The following is a 27,508-nucleotide window of genomic DNA, read 5'->3' on the forward strand; positions in this document are numbered from 1 at the left end:
AAAAACTTGAACAGTCACTTCTCCAAAGAGAATATCCTAAAGATAAGCCAACATATGAAACAGTGCTCAACCTTACTAACCAAAGGACAATACAGTTTAAAAGCATCAGCTAAAAATGATGGGGATGATGTGGAGCAACTGGAATTCTCATACACCGCTTGCAAAGAAATAAAATTGGCACAGCCACTTTGGAAAACTGGTAGTATCAACTAGGTTGATCATAAGCACACTCTACGACCCAGTAATTCTCCTAGGTGTAGACCCAAAGAGTATATACACGTATGTCCAAAGACAAGAACAAGAATAGTCATGAAAGCTTTTAGTCATAGCTCAAAACTGGAAACAATCCAAATGTCCTTCAATAGTATAACGGATAAACAAATTATGGTACATTCAGTCAAAGAAAAACTTCACAGCAATGAAAATGAGCTAATTACTGATAACATGAAACATGAAGTTACATCTGTCAAACGTACCATGAGGGAAGAAAAAAGCCTGAAAGAGTTCATACTGTATGATTCCAATTTATAGGAAGTTCAAAACAGACTAAAGTAATTAATGATATTAAAATGATAAAGTCGTTAAGCTCACATGAAGAGTCAGGTGAGCTCTGGTGTTGACACTTGCAGAGAAGAGGGACGGTGCCCATGAAGGGCCAAGACAAGGGCTTCTGGGATGCTGTGGAGTGTCCGTTTCTGGGTCTGAGAAGTGACTCCGTAAGTGGTGCTTTTTTCTGTGACCATTAGGCTGAACAATTATGATTTATTTTCTGAATATACATGAAGCTTCAATTTGAAAGTATTCAAGAAAAAGAGACAGCAATACATCAAAAGATGGGAGGAAGGAAGAAAGGTCCAGCTCTGGGTCTGAGAGCAGCAGAGACTGTAGAAGCCCACCAGGGAGGTGGTAATAACCCCCCTCCCCCAAAAGAAACCGCGGTGGAGTGAGTGAGGATGTCAAAATCCGCAGCCTCAGCCATGATTCCCCAAGTCCAGGTGTCGTCCAGGATTAGTGCATCCTAACAAAACCAGAAGAGTACACGGGCTGAGAGAGAGCATCTCCCACCTATCTGCATGGGTGACCCATGACCACATCGCCTCTCTCCACTGAGAAAGATTGAAACCTTGAAACAAGTCATTTGTGTCAAATTTTCCAACAACCCAGCATGGTGGGGGCTTGGATTAAGTTTTAGGAAATAAAGTAAGATCTCTTCCTCCTTCTCTCTCCTCCATCCTTTCTTCTCATGGTTTCTTTCCAATCATCACCCTCGAAGCAGTGGAGGGATGACTGAAGCAATCTATTTGATATCCTTAAGAACAGCCTTGTGAATATAAACCAGCACTTAAAATTCCCCTAAAATTTGCTCTTACATACTGAAATAAACATACGTCAGGAGCTTGCTCCTCCCGCCCCAAAGACCTCTGTTATAAAGTTCACTAGACCTTTCTGTACTTTGTTAACCTTTCTGGAATATTTTTTGCCAGAGTGTTGCTCGTTTTGTGTGGAGTTGTCCATCTTAGCAAAGTTCTGCGATATGTTCCATTTGTTTGATGAGAAACTTGACTACATGTTCTTCTAAGCACCTGAAACAGCAAAATACAGCATTTGTAGGAATCATTTCACGATTTTGTTAATCGTGTTAATTGGGTTCTGTTGTATTTGTTGGGTAGACAGGAATCTTGTGGGTAGAGGCTGAGATTTACCAATTTCTACAACCCTAAATCCCACATTGCACTGCCTGTAGTAGGAACTCTGTAAAGTGTTCTTTGCTGATGTTGTTTACAGAGCTCCTGAAGGCTTGAATTTCACACATTTATTTTATTGATATAACTCACATACATGGTAATTCATTAATTCAAAGTGCATGTACAATTCTAAGTTTTGGTGAATGTTTACAATTGTGTAAAATACCACCAAAATTAAAATATAAATATATTCATCTCTCCAAAAAGCTCCCTGTGTCTCTTTGCAGTCAATACCCACCCCACAACTCTGGCATCTGGCAACCACTGCTCTGCTTTCTGTCACAACAGTTGCCTTTTCTAGATGTCATATATGGGTAATTATATAGTATATACCATTTTGTGTCTCTCTTGTCACTTAGCACAATGCTTTTGAGATTCTTCCATGTGGTTGCATGTATCAGTAATTTGTTACAATTGCTAGACATCCTCACCAACACATTTGGTAAATCATATTAATTTTAAATTAAAAGATGCTTGCTCTTTGGAAGACAAGGTATAACAAACGTAGACAATATATTAAAAAGCAGAGACTTGACTTTGCCAACAAAAGTCTGTATAGTCAAAGCTATGGTCTTTCCAGGAGTCATGTATAGATGTGAGAGTTGGACCATAAAGAAGGCTGAACAACAAAGAATTGATACTTTTGAACTGTGGTGTTGGAGAAGACTCTTGAGAGTTCCTTGAACTGCAAGGAGATCCAACCAGTCCATCCTAAAGGAAATCAGACCTGAATGTTCATTGGAAGGACTGATGCTGAAGCTGAAGCTCCATTTCTTTGGCCACCTGATGGGAAGAGCTGCCTCACTGGAAAAGACCCTGATGCTGAGAAAAGATTGAAGGCAGGAAGGCAGGAGGAAGAGGGGACGACAGAGTACGAGATGGTTGGATGGCATCACTGACTCAACGGACATGAGTTTGAACAAGCTCCAGGAGATGGCGAAGGACAGGGAGGCCTGGTGTGTTGCAGTCCATGGGGTTGCAAAGAGTCGGACACGACTGAGTCACTTTCATTTTCACACATGGTGAATCCAGAGCAGTTTTTATTCTGAGAATAATTTAGCTCCACTACGAAGACATGATGTTTCTATGGACTCTACCCAATCAGTCCTCATCTAATATAGTGTCTCTCTATTCTGACTTGTGGGAACATCAAGTAGTCCCAGTTCTGTGTAAGAAAGACCCAGAAATTGTTCAGGTGATGGGATGAACTGGGCGATTGGAGTTGACATGTAATTGCTGTTACATAAAGCAGATAACTAAGGAGACCCTACTTCACAGCACAGGAGCCCTACTCAGTGCTCTGTAGCGACCTAAGTGGAAGGAGATATGAAAGAGCAGAGAGACGCATATGTACAGTTTCTGGGCCTTACGCTGCTTTCGGTGGCTCTTTCCCAAGTCTTAGGTTCTTCGCATGCATGTGTCCATTATTTCTCTTCCTATTTCTGAACTTTTTCTGTGCAGGCCCGTCCATTACCTGTAAATTCCAGCCTCTTTGTTCTCCCTGAGTCCTGACTTCTATCTACCCAGCTCAGATAGCTGGACTTTGTGTGGGTTTCCCTCTCCCTGAACTGTGGCCTAGAAACTCTCTCCAGCATTAGCTGGAGCAGTTGTGGGGCTCACCCTGTTTTTCTTCTCTCAGGGATTACAGAACTGGGGTCCCTGTTGTTCACTGTCTAAAAACCATGCTTCATGTATTTGTCTGTTTTTAGTCATTAAGAGCAGGAACATAATTAAATTTTTATAGAGTTAATCTTTCATAAACAGACTTGAGTTTTATTTTGTTCATCTTTTTTTTCTCCCTAAGTAATTTACATCATTTATAAATACTAATGAATGAAGAATGGAATAAATGATGTTCAGTTCAGTTCAGTCGCTCAGTCGTGTCCAACTCTTTGCGATCCCATGAATTGCAGCACACCAGGCCTCCCTGTCCATCACCAACTCCTGGAGTTCACTCAGACTCACGTCCATTGAGTCAGTGATGCCATCCAGCCATCTCATCCTCTGTCGTCCCCTTCTCCTCCTGCCCCCAATCCCTCCCAGCATCAAAGTCTTTTCCAATGAGTCAACTCTTCACATGAGGTGGCCAAAGTACTGGAGTTTCAGCTTCAGCATCATTCCCTCCAAAGAAATCCCAGGGCTGATCTTCTTCAGAATGGACTGGTTGGATCTCCTTGCCGTCCAAGGGACTCTCAAGAGTCTTCTCCAACACCACAGTTCAGAAGCATCAATTCTTCGGCACTCAGCTTTCTTCACAGTCCAACTCTCACATCCATACATGACCACTGGAAAAACCATAGCCTTGACTAGACGGACCTTTAATGTGCTATAATTGTGGGTGATTAGAAAAAATTAAACCTTCTTATGACATAGTGATATGTGCATATTGTCCAGTTTTTGGAAAGATAAGAAGTTTAAAAGATTTTTAAAACAATCCATTCCTACCACCCAAAGACAACACTATTAATAATGCTTTCCAGCCTCCTTACTGCATGTGGAGCCAGGATGAGAGCAGGTGCAGCCCAGGTGTGGACGGAGCACTGCCCAGGTGTGTCTCACTGGTGCACTTGCTCGTATAACTGTTCATGACAGGATCTCATGGGCCTGGAATCTAAGAAAGAGCAATGAAGACATATCACCTTCCTAATTAACAGCATATGCTCAAGCAGTTCTCAGGTGAGGGCCAGTGCAATGATCAAGAGTATCTATTTCTGTATTTAAGGTTAATAGTCCTGGGCTCTGCCACTTAATAGTTCTAATTTTGGATGAGTCACTTGACCTTTTGAATCCATTTTCTCCTCGATAAACTGAGATTGGTAACAGTACCTTCTTCTTAAGATGCTTATGAGAAATAAATATGATAACCACAAGAAGTAGTTAATGCTGCCTGGCCTACAGTAGGCTTTTATTAACTTTCAGTTCAGTTCAGTCACTCAGTCATGTTCGACTCTTTGCGACCCCATGAATCGCAGCACGCCAGGCCTCCCTGTCCATCACCATCACCTGGAGTTCACTCAGACTCACGTCCATCGAATCAGTGATGCCATCCGACCATCTCATCCTCAGTCGTCCCCTTCTCCTCCTGCCCCCAATCCCTCCCAGCATCAGAGTCTTTTCCAATGAGTCAACTCTTCGCGTGAGGTGGCCAAAGTACTGGAGTTTCAGCTTTAGCATCATTCCTTCCAAAGAAATCCCAGGGCTGATCTCCTTCAGAATGGACTGGTTGGATCTCCTTGCAGTCCAAGGGACTCTCCAACACCACAGTTCAAAAGCATCAATTCTTCGGCGCTCAGCCTTCTTCACAGTCCAACTCTCACATCCATACATGACCACAGGAAATACCATAGCCTTGACTAGACGCACCTTAGTCGGCAAAGTAATGTCTCTGCTTTTGAATATACTATCTAGGTTGGTCATAACTTTTCTTCCAAGGAGTAAGCGTCTTTTAATTTCATGGCTGCAGTCACCATCTGCAGTGATTTTGGAGCCCCCCAAAATAAAGTCTGACACTGTTTCTAATGTTTCCCCATCTATTTCCCATGAAGTGATGGGACCAGATGCCATGATCTTCATTTTCTGAATGTTGAGCTTTAAGCCAACTTTTTCACTCTCCTCTTTCACTTTCATCAAGAGGCTTTTTAGCTCCTCTTCACTTTCTACCATAAGGGTGGTGTCATCTGCATATCTGAGGTTATTGATATTTCTCCCGGCAATCTTGATTTCAGCTTGTGTTTCTTGCAACACAGCGTTTCTCATGATGTACTCTGCATAGAAGTTAAATAAGCAGGGTGACAATATACAGCCTTGATGGACTCCTTTTCCTATTTGGAACCAGTCTGCTGTTCCATGTCCAGTTCTAACTGTTGCTTCCTGACCTGCATACAGATTTCTCAAGAGGCAGGTCAGGTGGTCTGGTATTCTCATCTCTTTCAGAATTTTACACAGTTGATTGTGATCCACACAGCCGAAGGCTTTGGCATAGTCAATAAAGAAGAAATAGATGTTTTTCTGGAACTCTCTTGCTTTTTCCATGATCCAGCAGATGTAGGCAATTCGATCTCTGGTTCCTCTGCCTTTTCTAAAACCAGCTTGAACATCAGGGAGTTCACGGTTCACGTATTGCTGAAGCCTGGCTTGGAGAATTTTGAGCATTACTTTACTAACATGTGAGATGAGTGCAATTGTGCAGTAGTTTGAGCATTCTTTGGCATTGCCTTTCTTTGGGATTGGAATGAAAACTGACCTTTTCCAGTCCTGTGGCCACTGCTGAGTTTTCCAAATTTGCTGGCATATTGAGTGCAGCATTTTCATAGCATCATCTTTCAGGATTTAAAACAGCTCAACTGGAATTCCACCACCTCCACTAGCTTTGTTCGTAGTGATGCTTTCTTAAGGCCCACTTGACTTCACATTCCAAGATGTCTGGCTCTAGATTAGTGATCACATCATCATGATTATCTTGGTCGTGAAGATCTTTTTTGTACAGTTCTTCTGTGTATTCTTGCCACCTCTTCTTAATATCTTCTGCTTCTGTTAGGTCCAGACCATTTCTGTCCTTTATCGAGCCCATCTTTGCATGAAATGTTCCCTTGGTATCTCTAATTTTCTTGAAGAGATCTCTAGTCTTTCCCATTCTGTTCTTTTCCTCTATTTCTTTGCACTGATCGCTGAAAAAGGCTTTCTTATCTCTTCTTGCTATTCTTTGGAACTCTGCATTCAGATGCTTATATCTTTCCTTTTCTCCTTTGCCTTTCGCCTCTCTTCTTTTCACAGCTATTTGTAAGGGCTCCCCAGACAGCCATTTTGCTTTTTTGCATTTCTTTTCCATGGGGATGGTCTTGATCCCTGTCTCCTGTACAATGTCACGAACCTCATTCCATAGTTCATCAGGCACTCTATCTATCAGATCTAGGCCCTTAAATCTATTTCTCACTTCCACTGTATAATCATAAGGGATTTGATTCAGGTCATACCTGAATGGTCTAGCGGTTTTCCCTACTTTCTTCAATTTAAGTCTGAATTTGGCTATAAGGACTTCATGATCTGAGCCCCAGTCAGCTCCCGGTCTTGTTTTTGTTGACTGTATAGAGCTTCTCCATCTTTGGCTGCAAAGAATATAATCAATCTGATTTCGGTGTTGACCATCTGGTGATGTCCATGTGTAGAATCTTCTCTTGTGTTGTTGGAAGAGGGTGTTTGCTATGACCAGTGCATTTTCTTGGCAAAATTTTATTAACTTTATTATTAACTTTAGGTTTTAATATATGCACATTGATAATATATTAATAGTTTAAAATAATAGCTATCATTTCTTGAGCCCTAACACTCCTAGATGCCTTTATAGAATATTTTATACAATCCTTCAAATAATCCAGTGAGGTATTATCCCCATTTACTGATAAGAAAACTGATAGTCAGAGGGAGGGGTTATGTGACTTACTCAAGGTCATACCACAAGTAAGAGGTAGAATCAGACTTTGAACCCAGAAGTCTGACTTCTGCTTACTCTGAACCACTCTAATAATCTCTAAAGCAGCGCACATTAAATGTTAGCATGCTAAATGTTGACATTGATCACCCCTGAGTGTGTATGATTGGTCTCGTAAAAACTAGGATATTGCATAGCGTTTTCAAAATGTAATTTTCCCAGGATGCTGGGGTTCCCCAGAACTCAGTTTGAAAATTCCTGAGGCAGTTCACTGTTAAGAGTTCTAATTGCTAGAAAGTTCCTGCCTGAATGAGCTCAGAATAAGCTTCACTCCTCTTCCACATTGGTGAGTTTTGAAAAATAGGTCACAGCTTAACAGCCTTTTGTGACGTTTTTCTTACATGAATGCTGGGTCACAATATAAAATATATTTCTTACCATGGATCACAGTCAGAAAGGTTAAAAGACACTGTTCTCTGTGACTGTTCTTCAGATATTTGAAGGCAGCAGTCATAACCTATCTCTTAAAAACTAATCGTTTTCTCCATGAAGGACCTCTTCAGCTTCTGCGAAACACTTGTAACATGGGGATTCCTCCCTTCGCTATACTGGGCACCATCTCACCCTGTCACCAGATTCATCTGGGTCAGTCCTCAAACTGCCTTTGGGATGACTTCCTTGGCCACTCTCTCTTGGGAAGCACCACCCATGTCTCTCTAGCCCCATCTGACTCTGCTTTATTTTTCTCAAAGCACTTTTCACTACCCACATTATATTTTATATTTTATATATATATTATTTTTTGTTTATGATCTTCATCAATAAGACATTCATCACTGAATCCTCAGACTGTTTCCTGGCACACAGCAATTGATCAATAAATATTTGTGGCTTGAATGAATAGATGAATACTAGGAATAGACACATTTTATCTAGAATGAATGGGCTTCCCTTGTGGCTCAGCTGGCAAAGAATCCACCTCCAATGCGGGAGACCTGGGTTCGATTCCTGGGTTGGGAAGGTCTCCTGAAGAAGGGAAAGGTTACCCACTCCAGTTTTCTGGCCTGGAGAATTCCATGGACCGTATAGCCCATGGGGTCATAAAGAGTTGGACATGACTGAGCAACTTTCACTTCACTTCTTCACCTAGAATGAATACAGATGTACTCATAATACAACTCTTTCCATCAGGAGCCACATTCTTTAAAGATTTAACTCACATGACTACAACTATAGCCATGTTTTAATTCTACCATCTCTGTTTAAAAAAAAAAAAACCTTTCCGTCTGAGCCACCAGGGAAGCCCCATTTATCTTATAGTATTACATATTTCATACATTTGAATGTGTATATTACTGTACAAGTATACCAATATATACTGCAAGTATATACAATATATACTATTGGTATATATTGGTATACGTATACCAATATATAAAAGTATATACAATATATACTATTAGTATTGGTATACGTATACCAATATATACTAATATATCACATATTCTGTTACCTTTTAGGTAATTCTATGGGGTTTACATGAGCAGTTTTGACTATATGAGATTTTTATTGATTCAGTTATAATGCTATAGTGCATCTTGGAAATATTTTACATTTTTCTAAGCACTCTCAGGTAAATAATCCATTTGATATTTTTCTTTAGCTGAGAAAAGTGTTTCTAAGAGCTGGAAGAAACTTTAGGAGCTGGCTAGGGCCCGGGTTCGATTCCTGGGTCGGGAAGATCCCTTGGAGAAGGAAATGGCAACCGGCTCCTGTATTCTTGCCTGGAGGATTCAATGGACAGAGGAGCCTGGCAGGCTACAGTCCACGGGGTCACAAGAGTCGGACTCGACCTAGCCACTGAACTACCACCACCACCAGTGATCTCTAGATTCCAATCACACCCTTTCGTGTTACAGATGAGTAAACCAAGGCGCCCAGCAAGGAGGAGGGACACCCCAGGAGGTGGAGTGGACCCGGGGTTAGAACTTAGCTATTTGCCGTCCACCTGCTGCCAGATGCCCCCAAATGTTTGTACATTCGCCTGGACTGAGGTGGGTGAATCCGTAGCCTACGCCCCTCACCGGAGCTCCACGGGGAAGGCATGCCCTGGTTATTATCGCCACTTTTCAGGTGGGGACTCTGAAGGCACACTCCAGGGAGGGGAACTTCCAACAGTGGGTTCTTAGGCTCTCGAGGAACCACCTAGCTTGGCATGGGAATTACGCACGGGGCAGGCGGGGGTCTCAGTCGACGTCTAATGCTGTGCGCCGGGTCCTCCTCCCCACGACCCCAGCATTCGTCCCCCAAAAGGGACGGCTTCCTACCTCGTCTGTCCCCCTGGGCTGAATCTGGCCCGCCGGCCTCCTTGTCGCTATGGCAACCACAAGCCTAGCGTTCTAGCTTCCACCTTCTGCCCGCTTCCTGATGAACTCGAGCCAATGGTATCCTCCGTTTCTTTAGCGTGAAAAGTTGTTGGCCAATGAGCAGAGGCATTTCAAAAACCGCTGGGAAGCGGCCAGAATTTGGGGGTTCAGGTTAACTACGTCAGGATGGGCGTGGAAACTTAATACGGGCTTGTCTAGACAACCTCCTAAATCTCGTGATAGGCGCAACGTCTTAGAATTTTGCTCACCCAGAAACCCTGCTTCAAGGAGTAAACCTAAAAGAACTAACATTCACTGACGCCCTCCTTATGACAGTCAAAGACAAAAGACTGATAATGGGCAACAACATACAAGGACAGCCATGGAGCTGCCCAGGTCCAGGACAATCAGGGATCTTGTCACTCCCTCACTTAGAACCCTCCAAGGGCTCCCCTTTAAACTTAGGGTGAAATCCAAACATCTTCATGTCCCCAGCCCTCTGATCTCAGCTCCTCCCTCCCACGCCCCCAGAAAAATCTCGCACCTGCCACGCTTTCCTTTGGGCAGCTGCTACAATTCTGTCAACCTCGTTCCGCTGACAGGTGTTCTCTCTGAGCTCACTCGGTGTCAGGGTTTGCACCACAACTGCCTCTATCTCACAGTTGAGGTCTCTATCCAAATATCATGTCTTCATCCGTAAAACAGGCGTGAGCCCGATGTCTCACTCAGTGGGTTGTTGAGAGGATCTGGAATGAAATATGAAACAGCGAAGCTCCCTGCACCTGTTAATTATTTTTTAAAATACATTTTATTTTTCAAAAAATTAATTTTTAGTTGAAGGATAGTTGCTATATGATATGTTACAGGTGTGCAGTATAGTGATTCACAATTTTTAAAGGTTACACTCCATTATAGTTCTTATAAAATATCGGCTAGACTGTTGTTCAATATAGTGAACAATGTGTCAGTTCAGTAAGAAGGATATATTGTTCAATATATCCTTGAATCTGTTAGAACTATTACAGTGGTACATTACGGAAGCATTCATCAAGTGCTAGGCTATGGGAGGACTTTTAAGTATTGCTATTGGAAGGACTGATGCTGAAGCTGAAGCTCCAATACTTTGGCCACCTGATGAGAAGAATTGACTCATTTGAAAAGACCGTGATGCTGGGAAGGATCGGAGGCGGGAGGAGAAGGGGACGACAGAAGATGAGATGGTTGGGTGGCATCACCGACTCAAGGGACATGAGCTTGAACAGGCTCCGGGAGCTGGTGATGGACAGGGAGGCCTTGCGCGCTGCAGTCCATGGGGTCGCAGAGTCGGACACGACTGAGCGACTGAACTGAACTGAGATGCAGATGTTACCGGGAGGGTGTACTGTGCTGCCAACAGGCGTTCCAGGAGGACAGGCAAGGAGAGGCTTTTTTATGGCCTCGGGGCTTTGGCGGGGAGGGGGAACCGGGCCTTGAAGGATGTGTAGGATTTGAATACCTGGTGAGATCGTGGGGTCGGGGAACAGCGGGAGCAAAGCCGGGAGAGGGCTCCGAGTGTAAAGGCGTGGGGAGGACACCCGGGCAGGTTCCCCATCTACAAGGGCAGATGCAGTGAGCAAGTCACCCGGAGCCTTCCAGACCCAGCCCGACGTCCTCCCTGTGGCCGCTAGAGGGGGCCCTCGCCAGGTGAGCTCGGCGCTCCAGCGGGGCACCGCCTCCCCCGCTACGCGTCCGGCGAGCTCCGCAGTCCAGCCAATCAATGCCCGAGGGCTGTCCCGCCCGCCTCCTCCTCGAAGCCACTCGCCGGCGCCAGATGCCCGTCAGTTTTGACTGACAGGCAGCCTGACAAATCGAATCGCGGCTTTGGAAAGCACAACACAGCCGCCGCTCTGCATCTCTTGAGTCGGGGAAGGAATTTAGGAGGGCTGTGCCTCTGGCTTGCTCGAGGAGTCCACGTCCTGTCTCGGAAACCTCTGATCGGTGGGCCTTAGCGGAAACGCAGCCGGTGAGTAGTGATTTAGACTTAAGGCGGGGGTGGGGATGGGGTTGAATTCAGCCTTCGGTTTCAGGAAAAGCCAAGGCATTTTGTGATCCTCTGACGTCCCCAGTACACACATCTTCCTTCTTGCTGTCACCAGCCTTGTCAGTTTGGGTCTTGTTGGCTCAGAATGCTGCTTTTTTTTTTTTCACTTTCGCATCGAGGAGAGGGCCATGGGTTTGCCTTAATAAAGGCGATGCCAGGTTTGACCAAATCAGGAAGCGAAATGGAGTGACTTCGTCACAATTGTGCCTGTACACGCCGGCTCGGGCTTCCAAGGGAAAGCAGACAGTGGAGTTAGCAGGTGCATGACGAGGGCTGGGGTGGGGGTGGGGGGCGCATTCCTGGTCCGTGCTGGCCACTGGAAGTCATTTCCAGCGCACTGGGTGGGGACTGAAGAGTGTAACCCTTTCGTGAGCCAAAGCCCAGGAAAGGGAAAGCTTGTAACTGGCACTCAGCAACCAAAAGCTGAACCGGCAGGTGGTGGGAAAGGGAGTGTTTGAATTATTTCTTTAGATAGAGCCAAATTCTAATTCAGACCCTACTCTTAGGAGCCAAGACCGATGGTTCTCTAATCTAGGAAACCTACTTTGTGGGTTGGTGAAATAATTCTCAGATGAGGACTAGGGGGTGGAGTGAAAGTCATCCTTTAGTGGATTTATCTTTCCCTTTTTGAGTCAGTAACCCCCGTGCTCATGGATGGCTGTGTGGGCCTCAAACTTAAGGGGTGGTGAGCAACACAGAATTGGTTTTCTTGCCTCTGGGGCATATGTTAGACCTGGAAAAGTGTTTTGCAGTCTGGAAAAGAAAGTCATTAGGCAAAGAATATGTGCCTTATAAGGGAAGACAGCTTGCACAGAATTCCTCCAAGGCTTTCTGTCCAAAATGCTACCTGGCTGAAGGGGGAGTTTTCTATCTTTGTGGGCCCTGATGCCTCAGAGGCCTGGGGGTTCCTGAGGCAGAGAGGGAAGCTACTTTTTAAAAGATAATTAAATAAGAGCAACTGCAGCCACCACAAAGGAAAGCAAATTCAGAAACCCACCTGGAGAAACCAGCTGATCCGAAGGAGGTTAGGAGGCCTGGATTCCCATCACTGCCTTGGCACATCCTGTGGCTTCTCTGACGTGCTGTGGGTGGGGCTGGCTCTATGGCTTTTATCTCTGGAGTTGCGGTGGGTGAGGCCTTGAGTAAGCCATTCCCTTCTCAACTGTGAAGCAGCCAAGGTGTACCGGGTGCTTCACTGGCCTGTCTAAAGCCAGTCAGTAGGTATGTATGGAGGTCCCCATGCCAGGCTCTAGGCTAGATCTTGGGAGGCATCAGTCAAACAGGGGATTCAGCAAACAGCTTCCCAGAATTTTTGCTTTGGTGCCCCTTCACCTCCAGGCTGAAAGCCTCTAGGAGTGTCTCAGAGGTTGAAGGAGCCACTCTTCCTTTCTAAGGCATAAAAGTATAGTGAAGAATAATTATGCTTTTCACAAGATTACAAACATTCATAGGGCTTTATAGTCAGGGACATCTGGTTATGGGGATTTGAGTTATAAGCTTGTCTGATAAGTATATTTCAGGTGTATATATATATATATATACGTACTGATTATATAATCTCGTCTAGAGGCAGCAGCAGTCATTTAACTTTGAGGCTCTTTGACAAAGTGAGCCTGGGTTCGACGGTCTTTGTGCTGCCCTTGGCTTGAGCCCTGCATCTGATGTCTCCTAGACACTGAATGCAGTATCAGTCCTGTATCATAGGACTGTGCTGTTCATGCCAGGAGCCAGAATTCCTGGGCCTGGGGCTAGATAACAGAAGGAGCTGGAGGCTACTGGTAGGATGGTGGTGGTTTAGTCACTAAGTCATGCCCGACTCTTTCCAACCCCATGGACTGTGGCCCAACAGGCTCCTCTGCCCATGGGATTTTCCAGGCAAGAATACTGGAGTGGGTAAGCCATAGGAGGCATCTTTCTGATGCCTTGAAGCATGTCAGAAACTTTGTCTGTTTGGAATGTAATAAACCCTCAAACATGTGTTGCTTGAGACAAAGAGAGATGTATTCATAAATAAATTAAATAAACTGGTAAGAATAAAATTAATAATAACTGATATTCATTGACCATTTGCTGTACATGCATTTTGTATGCATTATTTCACCAAATTCTCACAACAATACATAGATGTGGAATATCCATATTTCATAGCAGGGGAAACTTGCTGAAAAGTTAAATGACTTGGCCAAGGTAAAACAGGTAAGCACACAACAGGTCAAAAGTAATGTAAAATATTTTTATATTAATATAAGAAGCTTTGCAAGTATAATACTCATTTGTATGCTTTTTTTTTTTTTAAACATGAACCTCAAAGAAACCCTTAGCCCTTGTGGTAGGTGTTTTGGCCATGCTCCCCAAAACACTAGGGGTGAACTTTCTCTTTCTTCTCTATTTGGTAGAAAAGCTTGAGATGCCCTGAAAATGTCAGTCCAATGAAGTTAATGAGCATTTCCATCATTGCTGGTTTTACTTAAGGCCATATTATTACCCCTGTTCTACAGGTGAGACAGCTGAGACTCCCAGAGGCAAAATGATCTGGTCCCTTCGGTCTTCCGCCTCCTGGTCTAATGTCATATCACCCTAGGCAGACCCTCAGGAGCAGGCCAGTTTGTCCATCTTCCATGGAGATAACTTTTCTTCTCATTCCTTCTTTCTTAAGTCAGAATGCAGATGGTTTGTTGTTTTTTATGGCAGAGGAATTTTTTTCTTTCTTTCTTTCTTTTTGGAGTCCTAGAGAAGTCAAAAGAACAGGCCATGTTCTTCTTATATAGGGGAACCTACGGAAAGGTAGCATTTAAATTAGGATATGATGGAAGGAGGGCTTCCCTTGTGGCTTACATGGTGAAGAATGTGCCTGCAATGCAGGAGACTCTGGTTTGATCCCTGAAAAAGGAAATGGCAACCCACTCCAGTATTCTTGCCTAGAGAATTCCATGGACAGAGGCGCCCAGTGGGCTACAGTCCATAGAGTTGGAAAGAGTCGGACATGACTGAGCAACTAACCCCCACACATACGTATGATAGAAGGAAGGAAGTGAAGGAGAAGAGGAAAGGGGATCTTAAAGGACTGGGGAAAATGGTTTTGAGAGCCATATCTTTATTAAGTGGCCAGAGGCATGATGTAATTTTTTAAATGGCCTCACTTCTCATGGCAGCTTATGTTTTGTCCTAATAGTAATCTCTTCTCAGGTAACAAATCCAGCTCAGTGTTTCATTGTACATGCATTTTTAATGTTCTTCCCCTTCTGCTAGGGCACCACGAGAATCAGGAAATGCGTCCCCATCTGTCTGCCTGAGAAGAAACCTAGAAACTGGCACGTCTCTGAGTGAAGATGAGGAAAAGGCTGTAAATTGGCCAAAAGAGGCTTGAAGTACTCTTTCCACATGAGAAGGCGATGGCTGGTGGAAGGAGGTGAACCTCGCTGGGAAAGATGGCTTAGCAGCACCTCCAGCTACGGATCTAGGCCAGCTGGCCTGTGCCCTTAGCCCGCCATGGACGGAGCTCATGGTGCAGCCCTACAGCTCCAGCAGCTCCTGCCCACAAGCAGTGCCAACCCCGTGAGAGAGGCTTCCTTCTCCTACAAGGCAAGAGCTTTTATTATTTTTTAGATTGGGGATTTTATATTTTTCTAATGAGACAGTCACATGGGGAAGTATTGGCTAACAGATACATCTAGGGTCTGCGTGCTTATCACTGACAGAAACAGGCAGCCCCTTCATGTGTACAAGAGAATGTGTAATCTAAAGAAATGTTCATTGAAATACATAAAAAGGAATTCATTCCCCCTAAGAAGGTTTGACTTTAAAAAATCACCGGCTCCGTTACTTGGAGACAACCTTTGTTCCTGTTTCTGTAAATTTCCTTCCTGTCTTTTTCCGGTATTCCAAATTTGCGGTTGGAGAGTTTTGTATCTCAGTTGTTTTCCTTAACCTTGTTGATGGACTATTTCCCTGTGTCACTGAGTGGTGGTTGGAAGTGTGCTTTCTGAATGATTGTCCAATCTGTTGAGCTGCTGTATCAAAGTCTGTGGGACAGAACCTCCTATTGTTGGCTGTTTAGAGTGTTTCTAATCTGGGGTGACTGCAGATGCTACCGTGAACATCCCAGAGTGCATGCCTCTTTGCTATCTCTAAGAACTGGGTAACTCTGAGAGAGGTAGTTTCTCCCCACGTAGCAAGGTCACAAATGCCAGAGCATCGAAAATACAGAAAATAAGAAAGTAGAGTTCATATAATTAACCTTGTGGTGAATGGATGCCAAATAGACAAACACAGAATCTAAGAAGACATAGAACACGTTCCCTGATGAGGTGTCTAATAAGCTTTCATTTTTATCCTCAATTCAGTTATTTATTACAGAAATATCTTCCTGCCAGAACAAAGATAAATAAGTTGTAGTGACTCTCCCAGAAAGCTTAAGAATTGAGGTGTCAGACAGGCATGTGAACAAAGGGTGATGAACTGACCTGAAAGGGTGGGGGGAGCAGGGATAAAGGAAAGAAGATCAGTCTTCAAATCCCTACCTGCTCCCATCTCAGTAACCTTGGACGTAAGGCTTAACTAACCCTCAGAGCTTCTCTTATGGGTAGGATGACGGCAGTAATACCTCCCTCCACCCTTCATTCCTTTAGGGCTGCATAAATCAACGAAAAAGCACCTAGCCCAGCGCTAGGCATGCGGGAGGGGTTTGACTCACTGCTTGACTCAGAAATATCTCATGGTTACAAACAGCAACAGGTGAAGATGCACAGAGCAGAGGAAGGAGTAGTTCATTCCGCCTGGGGGTAGGGGAAGGGGTTTCTAAGGGGAAGCTTGCTCTTTCCTTCTTGATTTTGTTCAGGCTCTTTTAGTTGCAAGAAATAAAAGTCCATTTCAGAGAAGCTTAAGCAAAAAGAAAATATAAGGCTACATGGTAGCTTATAGAACTCAAGGGCAGGAAGGGCAGTGAGGCTTGAAAGGTACTAGAAAGAACTCTTACACCCACCTTCAAAGGAAGGAGGATCTGATTGGCCCAGCTTGGATCAGGTGTCTACATTGATCCAATCAGTACTGGCCGGGGGTGGAGTCCTCCAGCAAACAGGATTTTTGCTTGCTGTGGGCTTGAGGCTGGGTGGGCTGCTCCAATGTCGTCTCTTACCTTTGGGGAAACCACTAAGAGGATGCAAGTGCAGCTTGATCAGCTGGCTGACCTCAGAAACAAGCCTGTGCCCTGAGTTACAGCCCCGCCCTCGCCCACCCCAGCAGAGAATGGATTCTGAGTGTTGAGGGAGGGTGGTCTGTGAAAGAGACCAGCAGGCTGAACTGCTGATGACTAGCATCCCCGAGGGTCTCTGACTCTGGAAGCTTTACCTCAAACTGCAAGAGTTGGACCTCAGTTTCTTCTGTTTAGCAAGTAGGAATTTCAGCTGAGCTATATGCATAGCTATATGGATGCCTGTGCTGACTGGGACGGGAGCTATATAGGTCACTGAGATGGCTTTTCCCTAAAGGAGTCTAGGAGGGAGGCGGGGAAAACATTTCCATAAGTAACTACCCTTCTGGACAGAATTTGGCACAAAAAGAGAGATCCAGTAGGCTGTTAAGAGCACGGCCTTTGAAATCCGGGAGACCTGGCTTCCAGCCCCAGTTCTATCACTTTGTGGTATTGTGTGCGCATGCTTAGTTGCCCAGGCATGTCCGACTCTCTGCAACCCCATGGACTATAGCCTGCTAGGCTCCTCTGTCCATCGGATTCTCCAGGCAAGAATACTGGAGTGGGTTGCCACGCCCTCCTCCAGGGGATCTTCCCAACGTAGGGATCAAGCCCAAGTCTCCTGCATTGCAGGCAGATTCTTTACCATCTGGGCCACCAGGGAAGCCCTTTTGGTATTACGGCTTGGGGAAGGTCATGTAATTCCTTTGCATGTCCGCACTAAGTTCATCCTATAAGGTGGTTATGAGACTGACCTGAATTTATAGGTTAGGAAACTGGAAACTGCCTGCACCATTCCTTGTTTTCTGCCTGTGGAAATCCTACCCACCCTTCCACCTCCAACTCAAATATCACCTTATCCATGAAGCCTCTGTCAGTCTTCCTGGCGGGAAAATGTGGGTCCTTTATACTTTTATAACCAATTCACAGTTACTATGGTTGTCATAACAACAGCAGCTAGCATTAGTTGTGTTTGCTATAACAGGAACTGTTCATTCTCTAAAACTCCCAGAAGGTAGGTACTTGTATTTCTGCATTTTACAAATGAGGAAACTGGCGCACAGAGATTAGTTAACTGGCCCAAGACCACACAGTTGCTTGGCTGTAAAACTGGGATTTGAATCAAGTCTGTGTGCTGCCAGAGCCCTTGGGTTTATCCACCACTTCCTGCTGCCTGAGCTTCCCTGGTGGCTCAGCTGGTAGAGAATCCGCCTGCAAGGCAGGAGACCCTGGTTTGATTCCTAGGTTGGGAAGATCTGCTGGAGAAGGAATAGGCTACCCACTCCAGTACTCTTGGGCTTCCCTGGTAGCGCAGCTGGTAAAAAAAAAATCCGCCTACAATGCAGGAGACCCTGGTTTGATCCCTGGATCAGGAAGATCCCCTGGAGAAGGGAAAGGCTACCTACTCCAGTATTCTGGCCTGGAGAATTCCATGGACAGAGAGGAGCCTGGCGGACTACAGTCCGTGGGGTCGCAAAGAGTTGGACACGACTGAATGACTTTCACACACATTGCCTCCTGCCGACGTTGTGCCAGGCACTACATGAGGCCTCTTCTCTCCCTGATACTGTTTAGTAGGTGTCGAAATGGCAGTGGAGAAGGTAATGCCTCACTTGCTGGGGAAGGTAAACGTCAGGGAGCTGGCTTGAGGCCAGGTCACAGGTGTTGCAGAGACTGTTAGCCAGTCTGCTGCGTCCATTACATTTGAATGTGAATGGCTCAGACAGTAAAGAATCCACCTGCAATGAAGGACACCTGGGTTCGACTCCTGGATAAGGAAGATCCTCTGGAGAAGGGAATGGCAGCCCACTCCAGTATACTGGTCTGGAGAATTCCACGGACAAAAGAGCCTGGTGCGCTATAGTCCATGGGGTCCAAAGAGTTGGACACGACTGAGAGATTAACACGTTCACACTTTCAACCCTCAGAGCAAGCCAGAATGCAGTTTATACTTAACTGTTAGCATTTTAAGTTCAAGGGACTATGGGAAGTCAGCTTAAATAGCAGGCAATGAGTCTTGTCACCATAGTACGGTAAGTCCCCTCTGTACGAACCTTCGAGTCGTGAACATTCAAAGCTGCAAGCGTGCCCCTGTGTGCCAGCCATTGTATTGTACTACTGTACTCAAGGTACTATACTGTAAGGTTAAGGATGTTTTCTTTATTTTTTATGTTTGTTGGTTTTTTATGTACTGTCTGTATGAAAAGTTTCATAAACCTATTACAATACAGTACTATATAGCCGATTGTGTTAATTGGGTACCCAGGCTCACTTTGTTGGACTTACAAATGAATTAGACTTTTGAACGCACTTGTAGGTAGGGGACTTATAGAATTTAAATAGAGGCTCTTGTTGGCAGATGTGAAGAAGGCATTAAAACAGGAGATCTGAGCTGAGGTTTCACTCCGATACCAGTATCCAGGGTATCGTGCCTCTGTGACCTTTGGCTGCTTTTCTGAGAATAGTTTCTTTTCTTTCAGAGTTATAGCTGGTGAAAGATCAATTCTTGGATCAGAGCATATCAGGGCCAGAAGGGTCCTTAGCGGTGTTGCTAATAACAATAATGATAAAAAATGAAAATTATAAAAATAATAATAGCAGCGGCTAGAATTGTTTTAATATTTATTACCTGTCGAGTGATGTTTAAGCATGTGCCTTATAACGTGACATTCCTGGGAGTGTACAGTCAGCTCCATTTTTCAGAGGGGATGCTGAGGCTCAGAGAGTTAAGGCGATTCTTTTGAAGTCACGCAGCCGTCAGTGGCAGAGGCAGTAACCCCAGCCCAAGTCTGCTGACCTTCGAAGTCTGTGTTGGTAAGCTGAAGCAGAGAGGAAAAAGACCTGGGTTTGCTGGTCCTTCCTACGTTTGGGTCTGTTGGAGCCATGGCTAGAACCTGCCCCTTGGTGGGAGCACCGAGGTTTCAGTCCACACCTTTTGTTTTCATAATGCACAGAGTCACTGATCCCAGGGTCAAATCCCTGTTCTGGGTTAGCCATTCAGATGTACTCATGAGCACTTAACACTTTAAATAACTTCAGTGAAAACCCTTGGGGTGGTTCTTCAGCCAAAAGCAGAGCCCGATGGGTGGAGAAAGCTCTTAGTGGTGTTCAGAGATGAAGGCCACCAGCCGTGTCCTCTTCCCTCCCTGCCAGCAGGCCTGGGTGCTGTTTCACAGTTTCCGGTGCTGAGGTTTGGAGGAGGAACTTCATGTCAACTTCTCTGAGCCTTCCTCTGTTCATCGCTAAACTCCTTCAAGCTTGTGTGCTAAAACGGGACTCAGAGTAACACCCACTTCACAGGGTTATGTGTGGCTCAGATGTGCAGAAAGGCCTTAGTGCCATGCCTGACATATACACGTATATAATATGTATAACTGCTCCATAAATAGTGTCAGGTGCCCTGCTGGTTGTCATCTCCACTCTGGATCGCCCTCCACCGGGCCCTTGAGGGCGGCTAGTAGATGTGTGTTCAAATTGTGTAACCCCTGGGCCGCTGGCAACTTCCTTGCTTGACTTTAATTCTCTTGAAATCGAGCCAGTCACAACTTCACAGGGCTTTGGGGCGTAATTAGGGTTGACGAAGCCCTTTGAAACACTCGGATGAAAGGGTGTTAAGTTATATTGCTGTTACTAACCTTGTCTGTCTGTAGCCACTTGTTAGGTGTGGAGATTCATATGCTTGTAGAAATGGCTTTTAAAAGTAACCTCAGCTGCTTGGGGCATCAGTGGGAATGTAGCACTTACAAGGTGGGGACCTTTTTTTTTTTTTTTTTGCCACCTTTGAAGTCCTTCAACCTCAGAGAACACAGTGGGAGACAGTGTGGAGGAGGGATTCTCATCAAGAGACTGGAAGTCAGACCTCTAGTCTCGCGTCCTCCGGTCCTCACCGTGGGCACCGTATTTCACTTCTCTGAGCCTTCCTTTCTTCATCGCTAAACTCCTTCAAGCTTGTTTGCTAAAACAGGACTCAGAGTAATACCCACTTCATAGGGCTATCTGTGACTCAAAGGTGATGTGCAGAAAGGCCTTAGTGCCAGGCCTGACATATATACATATGTAATACATATAACTGCTCCATAAATAGCAGCCTTTATTATTTTTAATTTATTTTATTGAAGTATACTGGAATTAGAATGTTGTGTTAATTTCTACTGTATAGCAGAGTGGTTCAGTTATACATATATATATGTATAAATATATGTATATACACATATAATTATATTCTATATATATACACTCTTCTTTTCCATATTCTTTTCTACTGTGGTATCACAGGATATTGAATATAGTTTTCCGTGCTATACAGTCCATTCCATATAAAATAGCTTGCCTCTGCTAATTCCAAACTCCCAGTCCATCCCTCTGCCCCACCACCCCACCCCCTGCTGGTGGCAACCACAGGTCTGTCTTCCGTGTCTGCTCCTGTTTTGTGGGTAAGGTTGTTTGTGTGATATTTTAAATTCCACATATGAGTGATATATCACACGGTAATATTTCTTTTTCTTTCTAACTTACTTCACTTAGTGTGGTAATCTCTAGCTGCGTCCATGTTGCTGCAAATGGCATCGTTTCATTCTTTTTTTGGCTGAGTAGTATTCCATATCTCTGATACCATGTCTTTATCCAGTCTTCTGCTGATGGACATTCAGGGTGTTTCCATGCCTCAGCTATTAGAAACAGTGGTCCAGTGAACACTGGGGTGCATGCTTCTTTTCAGATTAGAGTTTTATCCAGATGCATGCCCACGAATGGGATTGGTTTGGTCACATGGTAACTCTGCTTTTAGTTTTTTAAGGAAACTCCACACTGTTTTCCATAGTGACTACATTTATATTCCCACCAACAGTGTAGGAGGGTTCCCTTTTCTCCACATCCTTTCCAGCATTTGCTATTTGCAGACTTTTTAATGATGACAGTTCTGATTGGTGTGACGTGATACCTTGTTATAGTTTTGATTTGCATTTGTCTGATAATTAGTGACACTGAGCATCTTTTCACGCGCCTGTTGGCCATCATATTGTTACATCTTCTTTGGAGAAATGTCTGTTTGGATCTTCTTCTCATTTTATGATTGGGTTTTCTGGGGTTTTTTGTTAATTGAGTTATATGAGATTTGTATATTTCGGAAATTAAGCCAGCCTTCATTAGTATAGTAACCTTTTAGCCTTGATTTTGATGTTTAGACGGGTTTATCCTTGTTAGTTTCACAATTTTCATTCCGGGTTTCACGCCTCCACAGCCTCCTCTCTGATTGACTTGTCTGTTTGGCCACAGCTGCTTATGTCCCCTCTTTACCGCCCTTTGGCAAGTTGTTAACAACACTGTCAACCTAAATAAACCTAGGGAGAAATAATCAAACAAAAAGAGTTCATTTGGAATTCGAGAACTGCAGTCCAGGGCAGACAGATTCAAGTATCAATTCAAACAGTAAAAGTCAAGGGCTTTTAAAGGTGAAGGGAGGCTTGCGTTACCAGGGATTTTCATTGGAGTTAGAGACAGAAGCTCCTTGTGGCTAAGTGTGATTGAGCTCTAAGGCCATCACTGGAGGTGGGGGAAGTCGTTACTGTGACAAGTTGCACGTGGGCTTACAGAGTCCTTGGAGGTCATGGTTCCTTCCCGTGAGGATGTATGTAAGGTCCATCTCCTTAGTGGCCTCACAGCCCCATTTTAAAACCCCTTGACTTAAATGAGTCTATTTTGTGCCACATTTCACAGCACATTCTCCAACAGCCATGTAGACTTAGTCTTTTCAGAGGACAGCTTGGTCTCCCTGGTGAAAATAATACAGCGACTACCAGTTATAGGTCGAACCATATGAATCTTCCACCCTTGTAGGTCAAAACTGGTGGGATATCAGCTATTTCGTATGGTTCACCCTAATTCTAAGTTGCTGTGTTAAGTGTTTCTTCCAAACAATCTCAAAAAGTTTCTGCACCAGCTCTGGCAGAGGAGCACTGCCCTCCCACCCAGCAGAGCAGAGAGGAGCCGAGGCTCAGCGAAGCAGATCCCACCATCCTGCCTACCCTGAGCCTGCACGTGTGCGGCCCACACCTGCCCTCTGAACAGCACCACCCGGGTCTCAGTTTCTGCACGACTCCTGGAGCCTGTTCCAGCTCTCCTCTGTCTCCCACTAAGGTTTAGATAAGGCAGCTTTGAGGTGTTGTTGGAGCAGGAACCAGTCTTCTACCTGCCCAAGACAGTTCCTGCAAAATTACTGCCAGCTTACAACAATTTGCTCATTAGCATAGGTAAACTGAGTTATTAGGGTACCTGTCTGGCCCCAGGATCTTTGCCTGTTATGAAGCTCATGTTCTTGCTTTCAATCCTAAGAACCAAACACAGAGTGAAGGACTTCCTCTGAAGTCCTCAAGCTTGACCCTCCAAGGAAACAATGTATTTTCTCATACTTTCTTTTAGTAGACATCTAAAACTTAAAACTTTTCAGTACAGATTTAAATATCTGCAAGGCATATAGTTCCTGGCGCATTTAAATTCTTTTTTTTTTTTTTAGCTCTTATATACACTTAACTAAAGCCCCCAAAATAGAAAGACCACTTGATAACCTACCATCAGTCTTCTGAAAAAACTCTTCTTTAACAGTTGGAAATTCTACATCTTTCCTTTTCCTCCCTAAGTTCCATTTCCCCCACAGAATATTATCCCAAAAATGTGTGTTGACTTAAAAATTCACCACGCAAGAGTTGTGAGTTTAAGTTTTATTCAGAGACCTTACTGAGGACTATAGCCCAGGAGACAGCTTCTCAGTAGCTCTGAGAAAGCTGTTCTGAAGAGGTAGGGGGGATAACCAGTTTATATGTGCTTTTTTACTAGGAACACATGCAGTAAAATATACATCTGGGTAAAAGAGTATTGCTAGTCCCCCCAAACTCTCAAGTTAATGGTTTTTGTGCTCTATTTTTTTTAATGTGTGGGAAGATTCAAGAATCTCGGTTCATTAAATTTTTTCCTGAGATATGCATTTAACTTTCTAAGAGGCCTGTTTGTCCAAACACAGAGCATCCTGTTTTCTTAATGTTGATCAGCAACTGCAACAGATTGCAGCCTAATCCTCGTAGAATTGGGTGGTGAGCAAAAACACTCTTTGTTCTTCTTTGTTTACACGTGTCTGTCTTTTAACAGTTAAAAGTTTTACGGAAATACCTATCATACTTCTCTACAAGAAAAAGTGTAGAGTATGTAACCAAATTTCGTTTAAAAAATTTTCCTTTGACATAAGGTTCATAGGTTTTGATTCAAATCAGAATTCTTTATATAATTGAATAAAAGCAATTGATTAATGCAGTATAAATTTTATCATCATTTTTGAGCAAAAAATAATATTGTTTAGAAAAATATATCTGAATGAGAAAAATAGGACTTCATTTTCAATATTTAAGGTGCATATTACTAACTGGTAGATGAGATAGAATTTAGCATCTGTTCTATTGCAAGCTTTGGTTATTATGGCTAGAGGAGCTTCTGTACATAACCAGAATGGAAGAAGTGTAGTGAATCACGGAATTCTTTCAACTCCTTCCGAGTTTTGTGCTAAAAATCAGGTAGTGATAAACTATTTTTATTGACCTATCAGCTAACAGTATGTTTAAGGCCTCATTCATTTGTGTTTACGACGACATACTAGACACACTTAATTTAAAAAGGGGTTTGTTTTTGCTTTTACGGTTTCCATGAAGTTTACCAAAAAAGCACTATCAATATGCTAGTAACTTTTTTCACTTAGGGCACCTTGCATTAACCTGATCTATCCAGAAAAGATTGGGGAAATTGAAATATTATAAATTTAACTATACCTTTGCCCTTACTGTATTGTAAAACATATATTCACACATGTATTTTAGCTATATGGGCTTCTCCAGTGACTCGGTGGTAAAGAATTCACCTGCTAATGCAGGAGATGCAGGTTCGATCCCTGGTCTGGCAAGATTCCCTGGAGAAGGAAATGGCAACCCACTTCAGTATTCTTGCCTGGAGAAACTCATGGACAGAGGAGCCTGGCAGGCAACAATCCACGAGATCACAAAGAGCTGGGCACAACTTAGTGACTGAACAACAACAATGTATATTTTAACTATAGAATATAATTCGAATATTTACTATAAATATTTGTACATGCATTTTAATTATAAATACTTTATACTTTGCCTGAATATATTTTTTATGAAAACTTAGAACTGTGGGTGTAACCTAATTAACAAAGCAAGTCTTTATTGTCCAAACATCAGTTAAATCAGACTCTCTGATTGCAAATATCCTAACAAGGGCCAGAGTATCCTATTCTAATGCCTGTCATACCTTCACAGAAATATGTATGAGAGAGGAAGAGAAAACAATTCCACGAATTGGCATTTATCACTAAAGAAACCTCCCAGGAAACAAAATTTCAGAATTCCCCTGGGTTTCTTAGTGGTTTTACAGCTTGGGGCAGTGTACCAGCATAAGATTCTATGTGAGTGAGAGACAGGCCCTTCTTTGATGAACTTGGAAGAAGCTATTGAGAAAAGTGAGAAAGGGACGCTATAGGAAGCCAGCAAAAAGCCTGGATGGAAATGAGGGTCTGGTGGCTGAATCCCTTACAGTGCTCAGTATCAGCAAAACCTTTGTAAAAGAAGGCCTCTAGGGCCCCCAGTCTGAAGATTACGGCCTTCAAAACCTTGCTATCCTGATTTCTCTCTTAGAAGCAGTCGTAATGACTCAGAGTCTCCCTATTATCTCCAAGCCCCAAACCAAACCGTATGAGATAGAAAAGCCCCCTCCCAATCTGGCCAGCCCACCCCTTAAGCCCTATCCCTCTACACTCAGTTTTCTTCTGTCTTTGCTAGAAGATAGCCCCAGCTACAGAGAAATCCTCACTGGTCCTCCGACTCACACACGCACATCCCCTTTTACGTCTCAGGGCCTCTGAGCCCATTTCCCCCGAGCCCATTTCCCCCCTGGATCTTACACCTCCACATCACCTTTCCATCCCTCAAAGGTGCCATGCTCATTCCCACCATACGGGCTTCCCACAGGATGTAGAATAGCTTTCTGCACCTCACCTCCACCAGTCTACATCTTCAGATCTCCTTGTGAAACTCCTTCAGAGGGGCTTCCCTGACTTCCCTTAATCCTGCGTTTCTCACACACTGAATCAGGCCTCTGTGCTTCTCTAGGTAGCGCTAACTGAAGTGTGATTGCTAATAATCAGGTGTTTAATATATATGATCTGAGGACAGGGACAGTGCCTGGCACGTTGACAGTCAGTGCATGGCATACACTAGGCACTGATTAAATGAATAAGTGTCTGGAATGCTATTCTTCCCTTCTCTGTGAAGTGTCTGTATTCTGCACTAGCCTAGGAGCCTTTGAGTCAAGAACCGATTCCCCAGTCCTTGAGAATAGCTGCTAATTACCAAGTACCTATCTTGTGTCAGGCATTGTTCCAGAGCTTTATACATTACACAGTTTGGCATAACAGTTAAGAGTATGGGCTCTAATGTCAGACTACCCAGGTTCCAGTTCTGCTTCATCAGCTTACCAGCTACCTCATACCCTTGGTGCCTCAGTTTCCTTCAGTTCAGTTGTTCAGTTGTGTCCAACTCTTTATGACCCCATGGACTGCAGCACGCAAGGCCTCCCTGTCCATAACCAACTCCCGGAGCTTGCTTAAACTCATATCCATTGAGTTGGTGATGCCGTCCAACTGTCTTATCTTCTATCGTCCCCTTTGCCTCCTGCCTTCAATCTTTCCCAGCATCACGGTCTTTTCTAATGAGTCAGTTCTTCACATCAGGTGGCCAAAGTATTGGAGTTTCAGCTTCAGCATCAGTCATTCCAATGAATATTCAGGACTGATCTTCTTTAGGATGGACTGATTAGATCTCCTTGCAGTCCAAGAGACTCTCAAGGATCTTCTCCAACACCACAGTTCAAAGCATCAATTCTTTGGCACTCAGCTTTCCTTGTAGTGCAACTCTCACATCCATACATGACTACTGGAAAAACCATAATTTTGATTAGGCAGACCTTTATTGGCAAAGTAATGCCTCTGCTTTTTAATATGCTGTCTAGGTTGGTCATAACTTTTCTTCCAAAGAACAAGCGTTTTTTAATTTCATGGCTGCAGTCACCATCTGCAGTGATTTTGGAGCCCAGAAAAATAAAGTCTGTCACTGTTTCTATTGTCTCCCCATCTATTTCCCATGAAGTGATAGGACCAGATGCTATGATCTTAGTTTTCTGAATGTTGAGCTTTAAGCCAGCTTTTTCACTCTCCTCTTTTACTTTCAAGAGGCTCTTTAGTTCTTCTTTGCTTTCTGCCATAAGGGTGGTGTCATCTGCATATCTGAGGTTTTTGATATTTCTCCTGGTAATCTTGATTCCAGCTTGTGCTTCATCCAGCCCAGCATTTCACATGGTGTACTCTACATATAAGTTAAATAAGCAGAGTGACATTATACAGCTTTGGTGTATGCCTTTCCCAATTTGGAACCAGTCTGTTGTTCCATGTCCAGTTCTAACTGTTGCTCCTTGACTTGCACACAAATTTCTCAGGAGGCAGGTCAGGTGGTCTGGTATACCCATCTCTTTAAATTTTCCACAGTTTGTTGTTTACTGTAAAATTAAATAACAGTACCTACCTTATGTAGTTATTATGAGGATTAAATGAGTTAATATGTATAAAGTACTTTAAACAGTATTTGG

The 27,508-nt window shown here is 43.8% G+C and overlaps 2 protein-coding genes across 2 annotated transcripts in view; one reads left to right on the forward strand and one right to left on the reverse strand.

Moving 5' to 3' along the window:
* The window catches only part of STPG1 (sperm tail PG-rich repeat containing 1), a 64,194-nt gene extending 52,903 nt beyond the window's left edge, over positions 1-11,291 (reverse strand). The window contains exons 1-3 of the mRNA XM_005676845.3: positions 9,501-11,291; positions 4,238-4,356; positions 1,443-1,583 (exon numbers count right to left, since the gene is read on the reverse strand). Coding sequence (XP_005676902.2) covers positions 1,443-1,515 — 73 coding nt within the window. The 5' untranslated portion in view covers positions 1,516-1,583; positions 4,238-4,356; positions 9,501-11,291. The remainder of the gene's footprint in view (positions 1-1,442; positions 1,584-4,237; positions 4,357-9,500) is intronic.
* Positions 11,359-27,508, forward strand: part of NIPAL3 (NIPA like domain containing 3) — a 54,546-nt gene continuing 38,396 nt past the window's right edge. The window contains exons 1-2 of the mRNA XM_005676843.3: positions 11,359-11,541; positions 14,869-15,201. Coding sequence (XP_005676900.1) covers positions 15,109-15,201 — 93 coding nt within the window. The 5' untranslated portion in view covers positions 11,359-11,541; positions 14,869-15,108. The remainder of the gene's footprint in view (positions 11,542-14,868; positions 15,202-27,508) is intronic.

The sequence above is a fragment of the Capra hircus genome, chromosome 2 (genome assembly GCF_001704415.2).
Source record: "Capra hircus breed San Clemente chromosome 2, ASM170441v1, whole genome shotgun sequence".
Classification (NCBI taxonomy): domain Eukaryota; kingdom Metazoa; phylum Chordata; class Mammalia; order Artiodactyla; family Bovidae; genus Capra; species Capra hircus.